A 16,175-nucleotide genomic window follows, 5' to 3' on the forward strand; every position below is an offset into this window, starting at 1 on the left:
GAAGAAGTAGAGGAGGGGACTGGGGACCCCCAGGACATCCGGTCTGTGGTGGTGTTCAGCATTAGGCCACTGGAGGATATGAATGAAATCACCTCACACATACTGGAGGTTATGCAAACACACATGGCTCTAAGCAAACTATAAAGATGGTGAAAAACTAAAGTCCAGGAGCATCTCCTGCTTCCAAGAAAGGGGAGATGATGATGTATCCGGTGATGGAAAAATATTAAACTTCAGGAGCATCTCCTCCTCCCAAGAAGGGGCACACCAAGGAAGAGATGGGGAAGAAGAGGGAGGTTGAAGAGAAGAAGGGGAAGAGCAGATAATTGATTAACCCTAACCCTTGATTGAACTCTTGATTGGTGAAACAATGCATGACATTTTAGCCAACCTATTTTTTTATTTTTTTATATTAACTATTTCAAAGGGTAATTATAATCTCAAAATGTTTTGAATCTGCGCAATAAGTGTCATTCGGATTCCAAACAATATGTGTCCCCATCAATTATGAATTAGTGTTATGAGGATTAATGTCTAAAAGCCTATGAGTAGCTACGTTATTCCTACGGTGCTTCCCTGTCATCTATGGCAGTGGTTCTCAACCTTTTCAGGCTGTGACCCCCAAAATAATCATATTTTAACTGGGGACCCCCACCCTGACGAGCACTAAGAGTTGAGGGATTACATTTGGCATAACACGGTTCTATTGTGAAAATAGCGTTGTGAGATCGGCTGCATTTTCAAGATTTCTGCCTCTAATATTTGACAATTTGGCCAGTGTTTAATTTTCCATTTTGAGGTATTAAAAAGTCCTTAAATTGTCACTTTAGAAATGTGCAGATACCCTCTATACACTTAAACTTGATGTTGGTTTGTTTACTGTTGTTGAGTGAGAAAACACTGTTGCACATTAAGTTAATCATCTGGGGACCCCCCTAAATAATTTGGGGACCCCCCTGGGGGTCCCGACCCACAGGTTGAGAACCACTGATCTATGGTGCTACAAAAAATCCCAACATTATTTTGTCAACCTGAAGATTTCATTTGAAATCGCCCACCGGAAGGTATCAGGTGTCTGTTTGACGCGCACCGGATGTTATCGTGGTTGAGAACAGAGAGCTGCAGAGATGCCTCTTCCCGTGCAAGTCTTCAACTTTCAGGTATTAAAGTTGACTTATTCACCGGGTTAAAATGTACACACGTCGGAATCACACAATGATCTAAAGTGGTCGTTGCTCAGTGTTCATGTAGATCGAATTTCAACCGCCCGATCCTTCATAATTCAACGGTTTCAAGTTCAACCTAGCCATGGTAAACTCAACTCAACTGGTAGCCAGTAGCTAGTTAAGCTAACTGTTAGCCAAAAATAAACACACCATGTCATGAACAGCTCCGGTTTGTTTCACACTATGGCTTTAAAATGAATCTTTAAGGTTGGCTTTTATGTGTCTGTCTGGCTGTCTGCTTACCTTGTATCTTGTATTACTGCTCATAATTAAGCAAGTCACTCTACGTGATTGGTTTGCTAGCGTAGCTAGCAGTAGTAGCTGCTGTCATTTAAGCTGGCTAGCGAGCATTGCCAACCTTTAATAGTTGTTTGGATTCACTCATTCTGCTCATTCAAAGTGAGCTGTCATTCATGATGTGCGTTTTTCGAGCCGCTAATCAAGAGATGCAGTACTATGAGAGGTGATGGAGTTGAATGGAGGTGGGTGGAGGAGATAGTTTCCCAGGCAGTGGGTCGGTACCCATTTGTGGGTCACTAACCATTTTTTTATGTGTCACGACCATAGAGTTAATAAATAAAGGTCACGACACAAGTAAAAATCCAATTTCCTTTTCTTAAAAAAATGTTAATATACATTTCATGAATGTTTCCCTCCCCAAAAAAACATTTTATTTTTAGGGAGAAAAGAATGTGGATTTTATACATTTTCGAACAAAGAAATAAACACATCTAAGAGTGAAAATAGCCCATCTACAAGCTCTCAGCGTGGCGTGAAGACTGCAGAGACGCGTTGTGAGCTTGTAGATCAGCTATTTTCATTCGTTTGGGTCCTGGGCGAATGTCTAATTGCTCTTTTGGGACACGGGCTAAAACACTGGTGTAGGAGATAATAAGGCACCTGCAGCTGATAATAATGGAGGAGTTCGGGAATCGGGATGATACAGTACCAGCAGATCTTATGAGAAACAACAGCATCATCACGTCTCAAAACAAGCCCAATACAGGGTGTACTGCTTGTGCTCCACTAGGTATTGCAAAAAAAAGATGACAGATTTACAAACGTGTCACCTCGCAAAGCCTTCCGTTTTTTTTGGGCACCACAGACAATCTGACAACCAGCTCTCTCTTATGCAGCAAGCAAAGATGTTGGTATGATTAGATAGATCGGACGGTTTGGCTGTTTAATTGTCACAGCACAATTACTGAATTCGGTGCACTGACTCTGAGCGAGGAATGTCAGCCCCAGGGCCGCCCCTAAGTAACAAGAAATCTTGTGAAATAAAATATCGCCAACCAATCATCAAGGACGATGATACACGAAAGAAGAAGAAGAGTTCATCTTTGCCTGTTTTCTTTTTTCCAGGGGGCCGTGGAGCCAATGCAGATTGATGTGGACCCTCATGATGACCAACAGAATGCTCCAGACACCAACTATGTCGTAGACAACCCAACGCTGGTATACAGTTTAATACATAAATCAATGCCACTTTTCACTGACAAAGGAATTATTGCAACCTATAATATAATGCATATCTAGACTCAGTATTGCAACTGAGAGAAAGGGAAATGTCAGAACCATAGTGGCCTCACTGTAAATTAGATTACATTTTAAAAGTATCAACTGATACAGTTGATAGTGAAATTCTTTTTTCCCCCCCTTTCCTTGTGTTTACCCATCCAAATGTCTGTTGTGAAGGGTTTTCAAGTAGAGGTGGATTAGAATCCATATATTTGTATGATTGTTCTACTGGCCTAATGGCAGTTATTTGAGATGATCACTGTTATTTTTGCATAATCGTTTCCATGTTCAAACATGTTCATACATGTTCAAACATTTTCCAAAAATAGCGGAAATAGCAGTGTTGTAAGCATGTATAAAAGCATAATATTTACTGTCAGTTATTTCTTTGTATATTTAAGTTATTTGTCATATGTACCCTGTGCGATTTGTGATTATGAAGCCTAAAATCCAAGCAGAAATTACATTTGTATTCATTATTTTCCCATGTTCAAAACCAAAAAAAAAAACAATTTAGTCTTTAGTTGCAATTATTTGTGTGACACTTAAACCATCAAATTAAATTTGTAATGGTGACAGCCCTACTCCCTCTTTGCATATAGGACCTGGAGCAGTATGCGTCCAGCTACAGCGGCCTGATGAGGATTGAGAGGCTCCAGTTCATAGCTCAACACTGTCCCCAGCTCCGCGTCGAGGCTCTCAAGATGGCGCTCACCTTCGTCCAGAGGACCTTCAACGTGGACGCGTATGAGGAGATTCATCGCAAGCTCTCAGAGGCCACACGGTACGTCCGTCCACACAGGCTGTGTGTGGCTGGGATCATGATGATAAAAACATTGTGAAAACATCAAATAGAGGTGACGTCTTTGAAGCAGGCTCTATTTTGGGCTTGGTGATCATGGTTAGGTACTGGCTGTATAATGAAACATGCTGTCCCTCCTGTCCCCACATGATTTTCAGCGGTCCCCAGATGACAATTTAAAGGCTTTTAAGAGCTTTTTTAATACCTAAAACAAACTAGTAATAGTATTGTATAGTATAGTATACCGGTAGTATAGTATAGTCAAACATTGTCCAATTTGTCAAATAATATCAGAATATATCAGGTTTTGAAAATAGCTGATCTGTGAGCTTGTAGATTGGCTATTTTCACAATATTTATCTGTGGAACTGAGTCAAATTAAATTGAATGCCTCAACTCTTACATTCCAACAAGAGCTTATCAGGGTGTGGGAGTCCCCAGTTAAAATATGCTTATTTTGGGGGGTCATGGCCTAAAGAAAGGTTGAGATATATGTAGTGTCAGAGTCCTGTAAAAACATCCAGTGTGTGTTGTCCTACAGTGAGGTCCAGGGTGTACCAGACGCAGTGCCCGAAGGAGCAGTGGACCCTCCGCCTCTGGACACAGCCTGGGCCGAGTCTACCCGGAAGAAAGCCCTGCTCAAACTGGAGAAACTAGACACCGACCTCAAGAACTACAAAGGAAACTCCATCAAGGAGAGCATCAGGTACACTTGACTCGGGCAGCGTTTCATTTTACAAACCTAAACTCCCTCTTTTGTCTCTTCCAAAAGAGAATTTTAATGGGGTAGGTTTCATGTTGTAATTGAATCTATTAAAAACAAGAAGGGTCGCTCACAACAACTCACTTTAAAGGCTCCAATTTTCTTCGCAGTTTAAGTTGCTTGAAAAAGACTGCGAGGTCGAGACGGTGTATATTGCTGCTGTGCTGGTGGCTGTGAATAAAAGTGGAGCTTTTAAAGTGATTTGCGCGCCCCCTTCTTGTTTTTCACGATTCTGTTGACCTACCTTCAAGTGGCGCTGTTGTGCAGCCTAAGGCACCGCTCTCTCCCACTGCGTGGGGTCTATTCCCATGGCGTATCCCACATGGCGTTGGCACGCAAAATTGCATGTGTAATTACAGTTTAAGGCACATTTACCTCCACATTTAAAAGGACGTTATTTACTGAACTAGTAGACTTGTATAATAAGTCAAAAAGAAGAGAAGAAAAAACATAATTTTATCAAATGTATTTTCCTTCCACTTGTAAAAGCATACTCTCTGTGCTCTTATTTCCCAGGCGAGGACATGACGACTTGGGGGATCATTATCTAGACTGCGGTGACCTCAGCAACGCTCTCAAGTGTTACTCCAGAGCCAGAGACTACTGTACCAGTGCCAAGCATGTCATTAACATGTGTCTTAATGTTATCAAGGTACGTGTATATATAGAACACCACATGACTGACACCGAGTTTCTCCTGTTTAGACCAAAACTGGGAGGGGATGGCAGCATGGTGATTGGGATCAGTGGTTCTCAACATTCTTTGGCTCAGGGCACCCCTGTAAATGGCCTTTTCATCCACAGCACCCCTGAATCACATTGTCACGTTACAGTACCATACATTTATGTCAAATATGTAAATCTTTACCCCTGAGATGCAGTATGTCACAAGGAAAACTTGAGAGAATATCTGATTCCATTCGGACAGATCGAAAATAACTTTTATACTTGCTGTTTAACTATCTAAACCCTAGCATCCCTATTCTGGGAGGAACATTCACCAAAAATAGCCGATCTACAAGCTCACAATGCATCACAGCACATGACGCGTTGTGAGACTGTAGATCTGCTATTTTTGGTGATGAAACTTGGTGTACTGTTGGCTGAAAACGATGGCACTAAGTGCAGTGCAACTCAAGTCCGTTTTTAAAAATGGTTCTGGAGTGATATCAATAAATTCCAAATACTATCAAAGTATTCTGAGATAACCCTGGACTGGCATCACGGCACCCACTGACTTGTGGTGTCTCTTCTCCAGGTCAGCGTTTACCTCCAGAACTGGTCCCATGTACTGAGCTACGTTAGCAAGGCTGAGTCTACCCCGGAAATAGCAGAGGTGAGCTAAGCACCATGGTGTGCCCTTTTTTGGTCGTCAGGATTTTAATGGACCACGTCAATTTTAACCATATTAAATCTAGCGTCCTTATTCTGGACATGTCGTAATAGGTGAAAATAGGTGAACAGAGTGTCTGACCTGAGACTGGGAGTTCGGGGGTTCAAACCCCTGCCAAGTCATACCCTGCTTGGCACTCAGCATCAAGGGTTGGATTGGGGGGTTGGTCCCTGTGACATGCTAGTGTCATGTCCAGGATGTGACTTTTAAATAAAGTTTATTTAGTTTTGTTGTTTTATTTACCCATTTTGTGCCAAGAGAAACAAATTAATATTCATTATAAATAACTGTTCATAATCTACAGCTTGGTAGGCTGCAGATAACCAACACACCAACATAGCCAACGCAAAATTGATGCTTATCAACAACTGATAAGTATCGGCTACTGCCATTGGCCAATATTTGCTTTATTTGCTGATAACGGCAAATCTCGTCCGATGCTGATATATCAGTGCATTCGTACTCATGACTTTTGGGCCACTTGGCTCGGGAGTAAGGCTATTTACTTACTTACAAGCTCACAGCGCACCACTTGTAGATCGTCTATTTTCCCTGCTGTGAACTTGTTAGATTGGCTATTTTCGCTATTTGATGTGCAAAGAAATATAGGGTTTAAGTTGACAGATTCTTCAATGTGTTAAATGATTTCCTCAGACATAAGCATAACTGGTGTCTATTCACACACATCTTTGACCTTTGTTTTTGTTAGCAAGACTGCATGTATTTGCAGATGTACAATAATGCAGTAAGGATTAATTTAGCTATGAAACACTTTGTCTCAATAGAGTAAATGTGTTTTGCTGAGTATGCTTTTTTGTGTTTTGTTCCAGCAAAGAGGAGAAAGAGATAGTCAAAACCAATCGGTTCTCACCAAATTAAAATGTGCTGCAGGTAAAGGAAAACTTAACTTTTAACAGCATTTGATAGTTTCTTGAGGTTCTAAAACCCTAAGACGTGCATGGTTCAATATAATTTCACTTATGGAACTAGCCTTTGGAATATTAACTTGTATTGAGTTTGTCCACGGTTCAGGTAAATGTTTGAGAAGGTAAACTCTGTGTATGTTAACTTTGTATAGTGATCACTTAATATGAATGTGAAAGTTATTGTAAATGTTCTGTTCATCTACAACGGATTGGTTTCAAGTGGATATTTGACCCTGTTGTCTTTGTGTGCACTGGATGCTATAGGCCTGGCAGAGCTAGCGTCTCAGAAGTACAAAGCAGCCGCCAAGTGCTTCCTACTAGCCTCTTTCGACCACTGTGATTTTCCAGAGGTTAGTTAACATGGAATATAACACAATACCTGATGAATTTAGTTTCTACAGGCCTACTGTATCTAGGGCTGTCACGATTATGACATTTTACATGACGATTATTTGTCACTCAAATAATTGCGATTAACGATTTAATTGTGTTTTTGTCAGTTTGGCTTTTAGGCTTTGAAGTTGCACATGGTAGATATGACACATAACCTAAATATACAAAGAAATTACTAACATATTTGACAACTTTATGCTTAAAAAATAACATTGATAGTGGAAATAGCCGATCTACAAGCTCACAACGTGTCGACACGTGAGCTTGTAGATCTGCTATTTCCACTATTTTTTACTTTTTTAAAATCTATGAACATTTTTCAACATGGAAACGATTATGAAAAATAATCACGATTTAAAAAAAAATCACGATTAGACGATTATGTAATAATTGTGACAGCCCTAACTGTATCAACATTGCTTATTTGATCAAGTTAGCAACTGCATTCTAGATCACTAAACGCTATTTGTGTCCATGTTGTAGAAACCTTTTTAGATTAAACTTTTACAATGGTATGCCAGTTTTAGCCAACACAAAGGGTGGCTAAGTCTTCAGGCTCAAGTATTGAGGTTAACATGATTGCCATCAACTACTTCCAGAGCAGGCCTGTCACAAGAATTGACTTTCTATTTGCTGGTAATGCATTTCGTTTATGTGCTTGTGCCTTCCAGCTTCTGTCTCCCAGTAACGTAGCCGTGTACGGAGGTTTCTGTGCACTGGCAACATTTGACAGACAGGAGCTCCAACGAAATGTCATTTCCAGCAGGTACTTGTGCACTTCATTCACTCGCAACCGATGTTGGCCGTCTCATGATTCTGCAACATTAATGTGTTTTTTGTTATGTTTTGTCTTTGCCTCGCTCTCTCCTATCCAGCACCTTTAAGTTATTTCTAGAGTTAGAGCCACAAGTGCGTGACATCATCTTTACGTTCTACGAATCCAAGTACGCCTCTTGTCTCAAACTACTGGATGAAATGAAGGTAAGAGCTGACGGATTAATTTCAAACTGTCAATACATACAGTCTGCGTAAACCGTGGTACTGTGTTAACTCTCAAATACCTGGAACGCGCCCGAGTCGCGTTAGATTTGAACCACTTTAACCATTAGTTTATGCTTTAACTATTGAAAAATAGCAGATATACAAGCTCACAGCGCGGCACCGAGTGCCGCGCTGCAAGCTTGTAGATCTGCTATTTTTGAAAAATCGTGAAAAAGTCTTTGAATATCTTTGACCCGACTTCTAAATCCTTCCTCTAAATCAGCTGTTCTCAAACTTTTTCATGTCAAGGACCCCCAAAATTACCCCCATCTCAAAATATGTTGTTCCAGGGACCCCCCAGAAGCAGAGATTTAAGTTACAAAAGTCTGCTTTGAAAAATATATATTGAAAAACGCGCACACATTTTCACGATTTTTCAAAAATAGCAGATCTACAAGCTCGCAGCGCGGCACTCGGTGCCGCGCTGCGAGCTTGTAGATCTGCTGTTTTTCAATAGCTAAAGCGTGCCTGTGTCTCCTCCAGGACAACCTTCTGCTGGACATGTATCTGGCTCCTCATGTCAGAACACTGTACACACAGATCAGGAACAGAGCTCTAATACAGGTGAGTTTTATTGACCCACTACCCAGACCTGATGCTTTTTAAGCCTTCTATTGATGTGTTATCCGTTTAGTTCACCCCCAAAATGCCTTTTTTTTCCTATCGATTACTCATGCCATGAAGACTAACCCTCAATAATATTTTTTGTTTTTTGTCGCATTCCTAAGACAAAAATGGTTTCCCGATCCACTGCCATTCATCCACTGCCATTCATTTGGGTCCCCAACCAGGGCCATGCATCCCCATCCGGAATCAATGGGGGAAAATTTACTATAATCACATTTTTGTCTTAGGAATGCGACAAATAGAAAAATATATTAATGAACTCAAGTCTCCATGGCATGAGTAATCAATAGAAAAAAAAAGTCATTTTGGGGTTGAACTACTGTTTTAAGTGTCATCTGGTTTCTCCATATTGCAACATTCTTCAGATCAGTTATTTAAATATAACATCTTGACATGTGCAGATCCACGTAAAATCGTGTGTGTGTGCGTGTGCGTGGGGGCGGCTGTGGGGGCGGCTGTAGCTCAGGACGTAGAGTGGGTTGGCCAATGATCCATGGGTCGGCGGTTCAAATCCCAGCTTCTCCTGTCTACATGTCGAAGTGTCCTTGGGCAAGACACTGAACCCCAAGTTGCTCCCGGTGAGCTGGTTGGTGCCTTGCATGGTTTCCATCGCCACCGGTGTATGAATGTGTGTGTGAACGGGTGAATGTAATGCACATTGTAAAGCGCTTTGGATAAAAGCGCTATATAAATGCACCATTTACCATTTTGCGTGTGTGTGTGTCAGTATTTCAGCCCCTACGTGTCGGCAGACATGACTAACATGGCTCAGGCCTTCAACACCACAGTACCAGCTCTGGAGGATGAACTCACACAGCTTATTCTAGAAGGACTCATCAATGGACGCATCGACTCCCACAGCAAGGTAACACACACTCACACACGCACACACACACACACACACACACACACACACACAACTTCCTTGTTTACTTCAATGCAGCATAGTATAAGACATTTGTGTCTGGTCAGCCGTACAAATGCCTCCCATATGGGGAACTTTTCAGTTCAGTTTTATTGACACGATGTTCTGTTGTGCTGCTGATAGATTCTGTATCCCTAACTGTTGTGCTGCCTATAGATTCTGTATGCCCGTGACGTGGATCAGAGAAGCACCACCTTTGAGAAGTCTGTCCACATGGGCAAGGAGTTCCAGAGACGAGCCAAAGCCATGATCCTAAGAGCAGCTGTGCTACGCAACCAGATCCACGTCAAGGTAAAAGAATATTACATATCTGCGATGCGAGTGTGGTCTAGCCAACACCACCTCCGGACTCTTGGATCGCTGCCCTCCACACTCTCCTATCAAACATCAGGGTCTTGAGTTCTACAGTGTCGATAGCTAAGCTGTCACGCTGCAGTGTTTCCACGTAGGTGGTGCTTCTTGCCTTTCCTGGCTTTGCCCGGCCCCTGGGTTGGCTCTCATAGTGTCAGTTTGCGTGCCTCTAGTTCTAGGTGCCTGATACAGTGTCCTGTCAGCCTCATCCTTCTCTCTCTGACTTTGTCTGTTACCCGTCGTAGGTTCCCATAAAGGTCCACATTTCTGATGTGGTCTGTCCCATGTGTAAGCTTTTGGTCATGATTCCACTGGGAATTGACGCAAGTCGTGTCAGTGCAACCACACTTGTGATTTCCCAGAATTGCACCTTTTTGAGTTTTATTTTAAAAAAAATCTATTTTTGGTATCCAGTATTATGTATCTAAATTACATACATAATTCATATCTATATAAAAACACAGTATATTCACATTGCACTCCCTGCAGACTGCACAACATTACATCATAAATGTTACTTTTTTTAAATTATTTTTATCCCACGATTTTGTTACGCATTTTTTTTTTCACCCAGTGCCAATTGCCTAAGCTGTAATCCTGGGCTCTGCTTCCCTCTGCCGCGCCTGGGGAGACAACGGACTGACCTCATGCTTCCTTCAATGCATGAATAGTCCAAGTTGTTTCTTTTCACCTGACGGGGGATTTTCCCTGGTTTGGACGTAGCGCGTGGAAGGAACACGTTATTCCAACCAGTTCCTTTCCCCTCCATCAGGCGCCCTGGCTGTGTTTGTGAGGGTGACACCTAGGAGACACGGGGAGAACATCATAAATGTTACTTTTAAGAGAAACGCTTACTACCACAGAAAACCTTTTGTGTCTCCACTTTATTGTCCAGAAGGTCATGTGTTGTCTTTTTATTTTCTGTGTTTTCCAGTCACCACCAAGGGAGGGTGGCCAAGGAGAGCTCACACCTGCCAACACTAGCCAAACCCGGATGAGCACCAACATGTGAGGATGCTAGCGGTGCTTCAGCTAGTGGCCCAGAGCATTAACCACAAAACTCTGTTTGCCTGTTTGGGATGTGGGGCTCATAACTTTATATAAAGTTGTGTTAAAGGACAGCAAATAAAATTACAGGACTTAAAGTTGTTGTGTTGTTGTTTTCTTTTTTTTTTCTATTCTTTTTATACTGGATACTCTTTATCTTTTTTTAAAATGAAATTAAATAAATATACGCTGTACGCTCTCTGGATTCTGGTAGACCAGCTTCACTGTTCACTATCACCAATGCATGGATCAGTGGTCATCTTTCCAAATTAAATGTTTAAGGCTTGTTATGAATATTCCACAAAGGTTAATATGGTTGTGCCTCAATTAATATTGTTTATTGTTTCGACTGCTTAATGAACAACACTTAGATGTCTTTTTGGGGGTCAATCTCAGGGGGGAAATTACCTTTAAACATGCTTTAATTCCAGTACAGAAGTCAGGCAGGGGTGTGAGTTTATGAATCAAACCAGTCAAGACCCATGATGTGTCTCTTTCTGATGAGTGGGAGCCAAAGTCCTAAAATCTTTTACCATTCCAGGATTGGTTAGACCTGTGTGTGGCACTGTCTATTCTAGTTGGTGTTGTAATGTGAACCATATTGTTGTTATGAAATCAATTAACTGTCGTGAGTGCGGTTGAATGAATGTTTAGGTACGCCATTTCACACATGTAGTTACGATTATTCTCCACCAGGCGGTGCAAAAGCATTGTTGCCCAAATGTGTTGGAAATAGATCACAACACACAAAGGCTTATGCCTCATTCACACTACAGATATATAGTTGAACGTTTAGCTTGGTAATTCAATGTAATCTCAATGGAAACCAGCTTTAAAGCTTTCAAAGCTTTGCCTGGAGCGTCTCCTGTATCTTTAAAGCTGGTTTCCATTGAGATTACATTGAATTACCAAGCTAAACGTTCAACTATATATCTGTAGTGTGAATGAGGCATTAGAGTTATTTTATTATAGCTAGCCTAATGTGTGAATTAATCCCTTCTCGTTTTGTATAATAGAGAATAAATACAACTTTATTCAGTTGCTTTAAACGGTATTTTGATCGTCCGGATCTATCCAAAGTTGTTATTGGTTTCTGGTGAACCACGTGACCAGGAAGTGGCGTGTTGGAAAAACAAAAGCAGACCTACAAGCCCACAAGGCGTAGCCTTCGCTACCGTGGTTCTGCGTGGTGGGCTTGTAGATCAGCTATTGTTTTCGACGAGCGACACCGTCGCGCGAAGAAGTATGCATCGGACTAAACCGTTTTAACTCGTTCTTATTTTCTTTTTTAATATTCGACTCCACGACGTCAGTATGCCTCCTTATTATTGCAGAGCGTTGCTCACATTTGAGTATGTGGCGTGACACTTAAAATATATACACATAGTCATAGAAAGGTATAGACGCCTTCGTCTGTAAAAAAGTCAGGAATCTTTTAAGGAAAACTTCCGGAATTCCGAAGCACACTTCCCGCGTGCGTCACAGAAGGGGGCGTTCGGCAGGCCAATCAGAGGCACGTCCCGGAAAAGACACGCTGTGATTGGGCAGTAGTCACAACTGGCCAATCACAAAGCAACGTCCCTTCCGCACTTCCGCCTGTCCTTTTCTACAGTTCGTCCCAATGAACTGCAGAGGCGAATGAGATTATGTATCTAGCTTTTTATAAAGCCACCATAGTAGTTGTTATTGCTGGGAATCACTAACCCTTCTCGAGGGCCACGCCGGCATCGCTTCTCGGCCTTTTGGCTAAGATCAAGTGTAGTATCTGTTCTTATCAGTTTAGAGGATGAGGAGTTAGTAAACCAGTACCGGGAGCAGTACAGTCAATGGCAGACCCTTCAGGACTGTTATGACTCACGTGCACTTTGGTGGGAGATGGTGAAGGGAAGGACACAGACTTTCTTCAGAGAGGCAGGTAAGGGAAAGAAAGCTAGGGAAGATAGACGCATGTTGGGGCTGCAAAAAAGACTCCAGCGTTATTTTGACTATAACCAGCAGGGTTTTGATTTTAATGACTTGATTAAAGAAGTAAAACAAGAAATGTCAGATTTGGCAGAAATCAAGAGTCGTGGAATTATTTTAAGAAGTAGAGAAAGAGAAATAGAAGAAGGAGAAAAGTGTACAAGGTAGGCTACTTTTTTAAAAAGATTGTTAACAGAGGGGAGGGAATGGTAAAGTTAAAGAAGGAGGATGGGGAGGTGGTGGAAGACATAGAAGAGATGAAAGAAGTAGTAGAAGGCTTTTATGGGGACTTGTACTCTGAAAAAGAAATTGACTTAAATACCATGACAGAGGTTCTAGGTTTTTTAGACAAAACAGTCTCAGACAGTGAGTTTTTATCCCAGGATTTTACACTTTTAGAGTTGGATAAATGTTTGAGAGGTTTTAAGAAAGGGAAGTCCCCAGGAAATGACGGACTTCCTTTAAACTTTTATCTGACTTTCTGGGACATTTTAGCACCTGACTTATTGACTGTTTTTAAAGACCTAGAGCGACTAGATCGACTACCTGACAGTTTTAGGTTAGGGATAGTAACTCTACTCCACAAGAAAGATGACAAGACTGACCTGAAGAACTGGCGACCGATTACACTGTTAAATTTTGACTGTAAACTTTTTAGTAAACTTTTAGCGTCACGGATGTCCATGGCTTTGGGGGAAGTGATCCACCCGGATCAAGCCTGTGCCTTACCGGGGAGGAGGATCACAGACAACCTAGTGCTGATCCGAGACACCATCTGTTATGCGAGAGACAGAAACATGCGGCTTATAGTCCTAAATCTAGATTTTGAGAAAGCTTTTGATCGGGTCTCGCACCAGTACCTTTTTAAGGTACTGCAAAAACTGGGGTTTCCAGGGAGGTTCATAGCGTGGGTGGGTTTGCTGTATAGAGATATCAGCAGCAGATTTGTTGTAAATGGGCATCTTACAAATGCAGTTGACTTACACTGCGGCGTCCGTCAGGGATGTCCGTTATCCGCCCTCCTTTACATCGCCGCGGTTGAACCATTGGCACAAATCTTGAGAAGGGACCAATGGATCAAAGGGGTAAGTATTCCAGGGAGTGGGGGGGAAACAGCCAATTGTTTTTTATACATGGATGATGTGAACATTTTATGCACTGACCTTTCATCCGTTAACAGGACACTTGACTTGACTGATTTTTATGGACGGGCCTCTGGTGCTAAACTTAATAGACACAAAACCCAAGCCCAGTTTTATGGACCATGGAGAGCAACTGACATGACTGGACTTCCCCTGACTGTGACCCAGACTGACTTAAAGATACTGGGGGTCAAATTTGACAGACAGGGGGAGGGCAAAACCAATTGGCCAGACCTGGTAGGGAGAGTTAGGCAGCGACTGGGGTACTGGGGACTTAGAAGACTGACAATAGAAGGTAAGGTTTTAATCATCAAAGCTGTGATTTTACCCTTGCTTTTATCTGTCTCCTCAGTTTTTATGCCTCCTAAACGAGTGATTTTAGACCTGGAACGAGCCATCTTTTATTTCATATGGGGATCCAAGTGGGAGAGACTGAGACGTGACGTAATGAAGAAGCCAAAGGAGAAGGGGGGGAAAGGAGTCCCCGACCTGTATTTATTTTTTGGCAGCCTTTACACCGCACTACACATCACACACGCTACAGCCCCATCCAGAGAACACAAGACAGCTGCTATGGCCAGATACTGCATGGGGTCTTATCTCAGACACTTGCACCTTTTACCAGTTGATCTTAGAGTTCCAGTGTCTTTTAACCTGCCACCTGCCTATGCTTTTATCAAGAAGTTTGTTCTGCACTTTGACCTTGAGCAGGATGTGGATGTTTTAAGTGACCACCGCTCTCTTCTCTCTCTTATGCAGGAGCGGGAAACAGTGAGTCCAGTGCGCCTGCTTGCAGTAGGCGAGCCCCAGGCGGTGTGGCGCAATGTGAACCATCCTGCCCTCCCCAACAGACTCCGGGACCTGTCCTGGATGGTAGCTCACGACATCCTCCCAGTCAGGGCTGTTATGCACTCCCGGGGCATGGCAGCGCACTCAACATGCCCCCGTCCTGGTTGTGGCGCACCTGAGACGGTGAGGCACTTGCTCTGGGAGTGCCGCGGTGCCGTAGACCAGTGGGCGACAGCCGGCTCCCTGATCAATTCCCGTACTCAACCGGTAGGGGGCGTCCTCACAGCACAGCTAGTGCTGTATGGGGTGGGCCAGGATCGCTTGACAAAAGCTCAGTACACAAATCTCTGGCTCACCCTTGCCGCCATCAAAGACGCCATATGGACTACCCGCAACCTGCTGGTGAGCAAGCGCATGCACATCCCCCCCGTGGCTGCGATCCGTATGGCCGCAGCAACGGTCCAAGCGGCCGAAGCTGCAGGCGGCAGGCCCTAGGAACGCAGCTGCAAAGAAGCATGGCCTCTGCGCTCATTCGGACGAGGGAGACCGAAGCCCACAACAAAGGTCAGGGCCGCAGGCAGACTGACTGGTGATGTTCACTGACAGGTCCCGAGAGACCTGACCGTTTGGAGGAGGCAGGATGGGGATCTAACCGTTAGTGACTCACCCCGCTCCTGCACATAGAAACAAGTTGAACTGTGAATAAATTAAGAGAGTTTTTAACATCATCCACTTTTTAGTCTCTTGGTGAAAGAGCAACAGAACGTTTCCCTGATGATGGCTAGCCAGATTGCTTTTTAACTGACACTTTCTATGAACTCAACACACTTACACTGACATACATAATGGTCTTCAAACAGCACTTTCAACACTGTTTTTTAACCTGCTTTTTTAGTCATGATGCTCTGTTGTTTTTTACAAACTATGTTTTTAACTATGAAACAGTTCTTTAATAGCATGTGACACATCTTTTATTTATTTAAAATGCAGGTTATTTATTATTTTTTGAGTAGAAGAGAACAAAAAAACAGTGTAGAAGAGAAAAAAAAATGGTGTAGAAGAGAAAATGTGCTGTGTAGAAGAGAAAAAATACAATGAAATGTTATATATTTGTTTTTATTGATGAAATGAATGTATGTAAAGGACAAGTGTTAATAAACATTTACGAAACAAAAAAAAATCTGTTCTTATCAGTTTAATATCTGATACGTCCCCTACCCGGGGACCATATATTAAATTGATTTTTGGAACTGGGAGATGGAATAGG

At 42.4% G+C, this 16,175-nt stretch overlaps 1 protein-coding gene across 1 annotated transcript; it reads left to right on the top strand.

Moving 5' to 3' along the window:
• Positions 1–1,110: 1,110 nt before the first annotated feature.
• On the top strand, positions 1,111–11,107 carry gps1 (G protein pathway suppressor 1). The gene is made up of 14 exons (XM_080723749.1): positions 1,111–1,160; positions 2,592–2,684; positions 3,350–3,531; positions 4,091–4,255; positions 4,829–4,964; positions 5,571–5,648; positions 6,536–6,596; positions 6,896–6,981; positions 7,696–7,790; positions 7,900–8,005; positions 8,549–8,629; positions 9,420–9,557; positions 9,774–9,908; positions 10,903–11,107. Exons 1-14 carry the CDS (start codon positions 1,128–1,130, stop codon positions 10,978–10,980), a joined length of 1,467 nt encoding a protein of 488 aa, XP_080579875.1. The 5' UTR covers positions 1,111–1,127; the 3' UTR covers positions 10,981–11,107.
• The last annotated feature ends 5,068 nt before the right edge of the window (positions 11,108–16,175 follow it).

Source organism: Nannobrachium achirus (genome assembly GCF_963921795.1).
Source record: "Nannobrachium achirus genome assembly, chromosome: 4".
Classification (NCBI taxonomy): Eukaryota; Metazoa; Chordata; class Actinopteri; order Myctophiformes; family Myctophidae; genus Nannobrachium; species Nannobrachium achirus.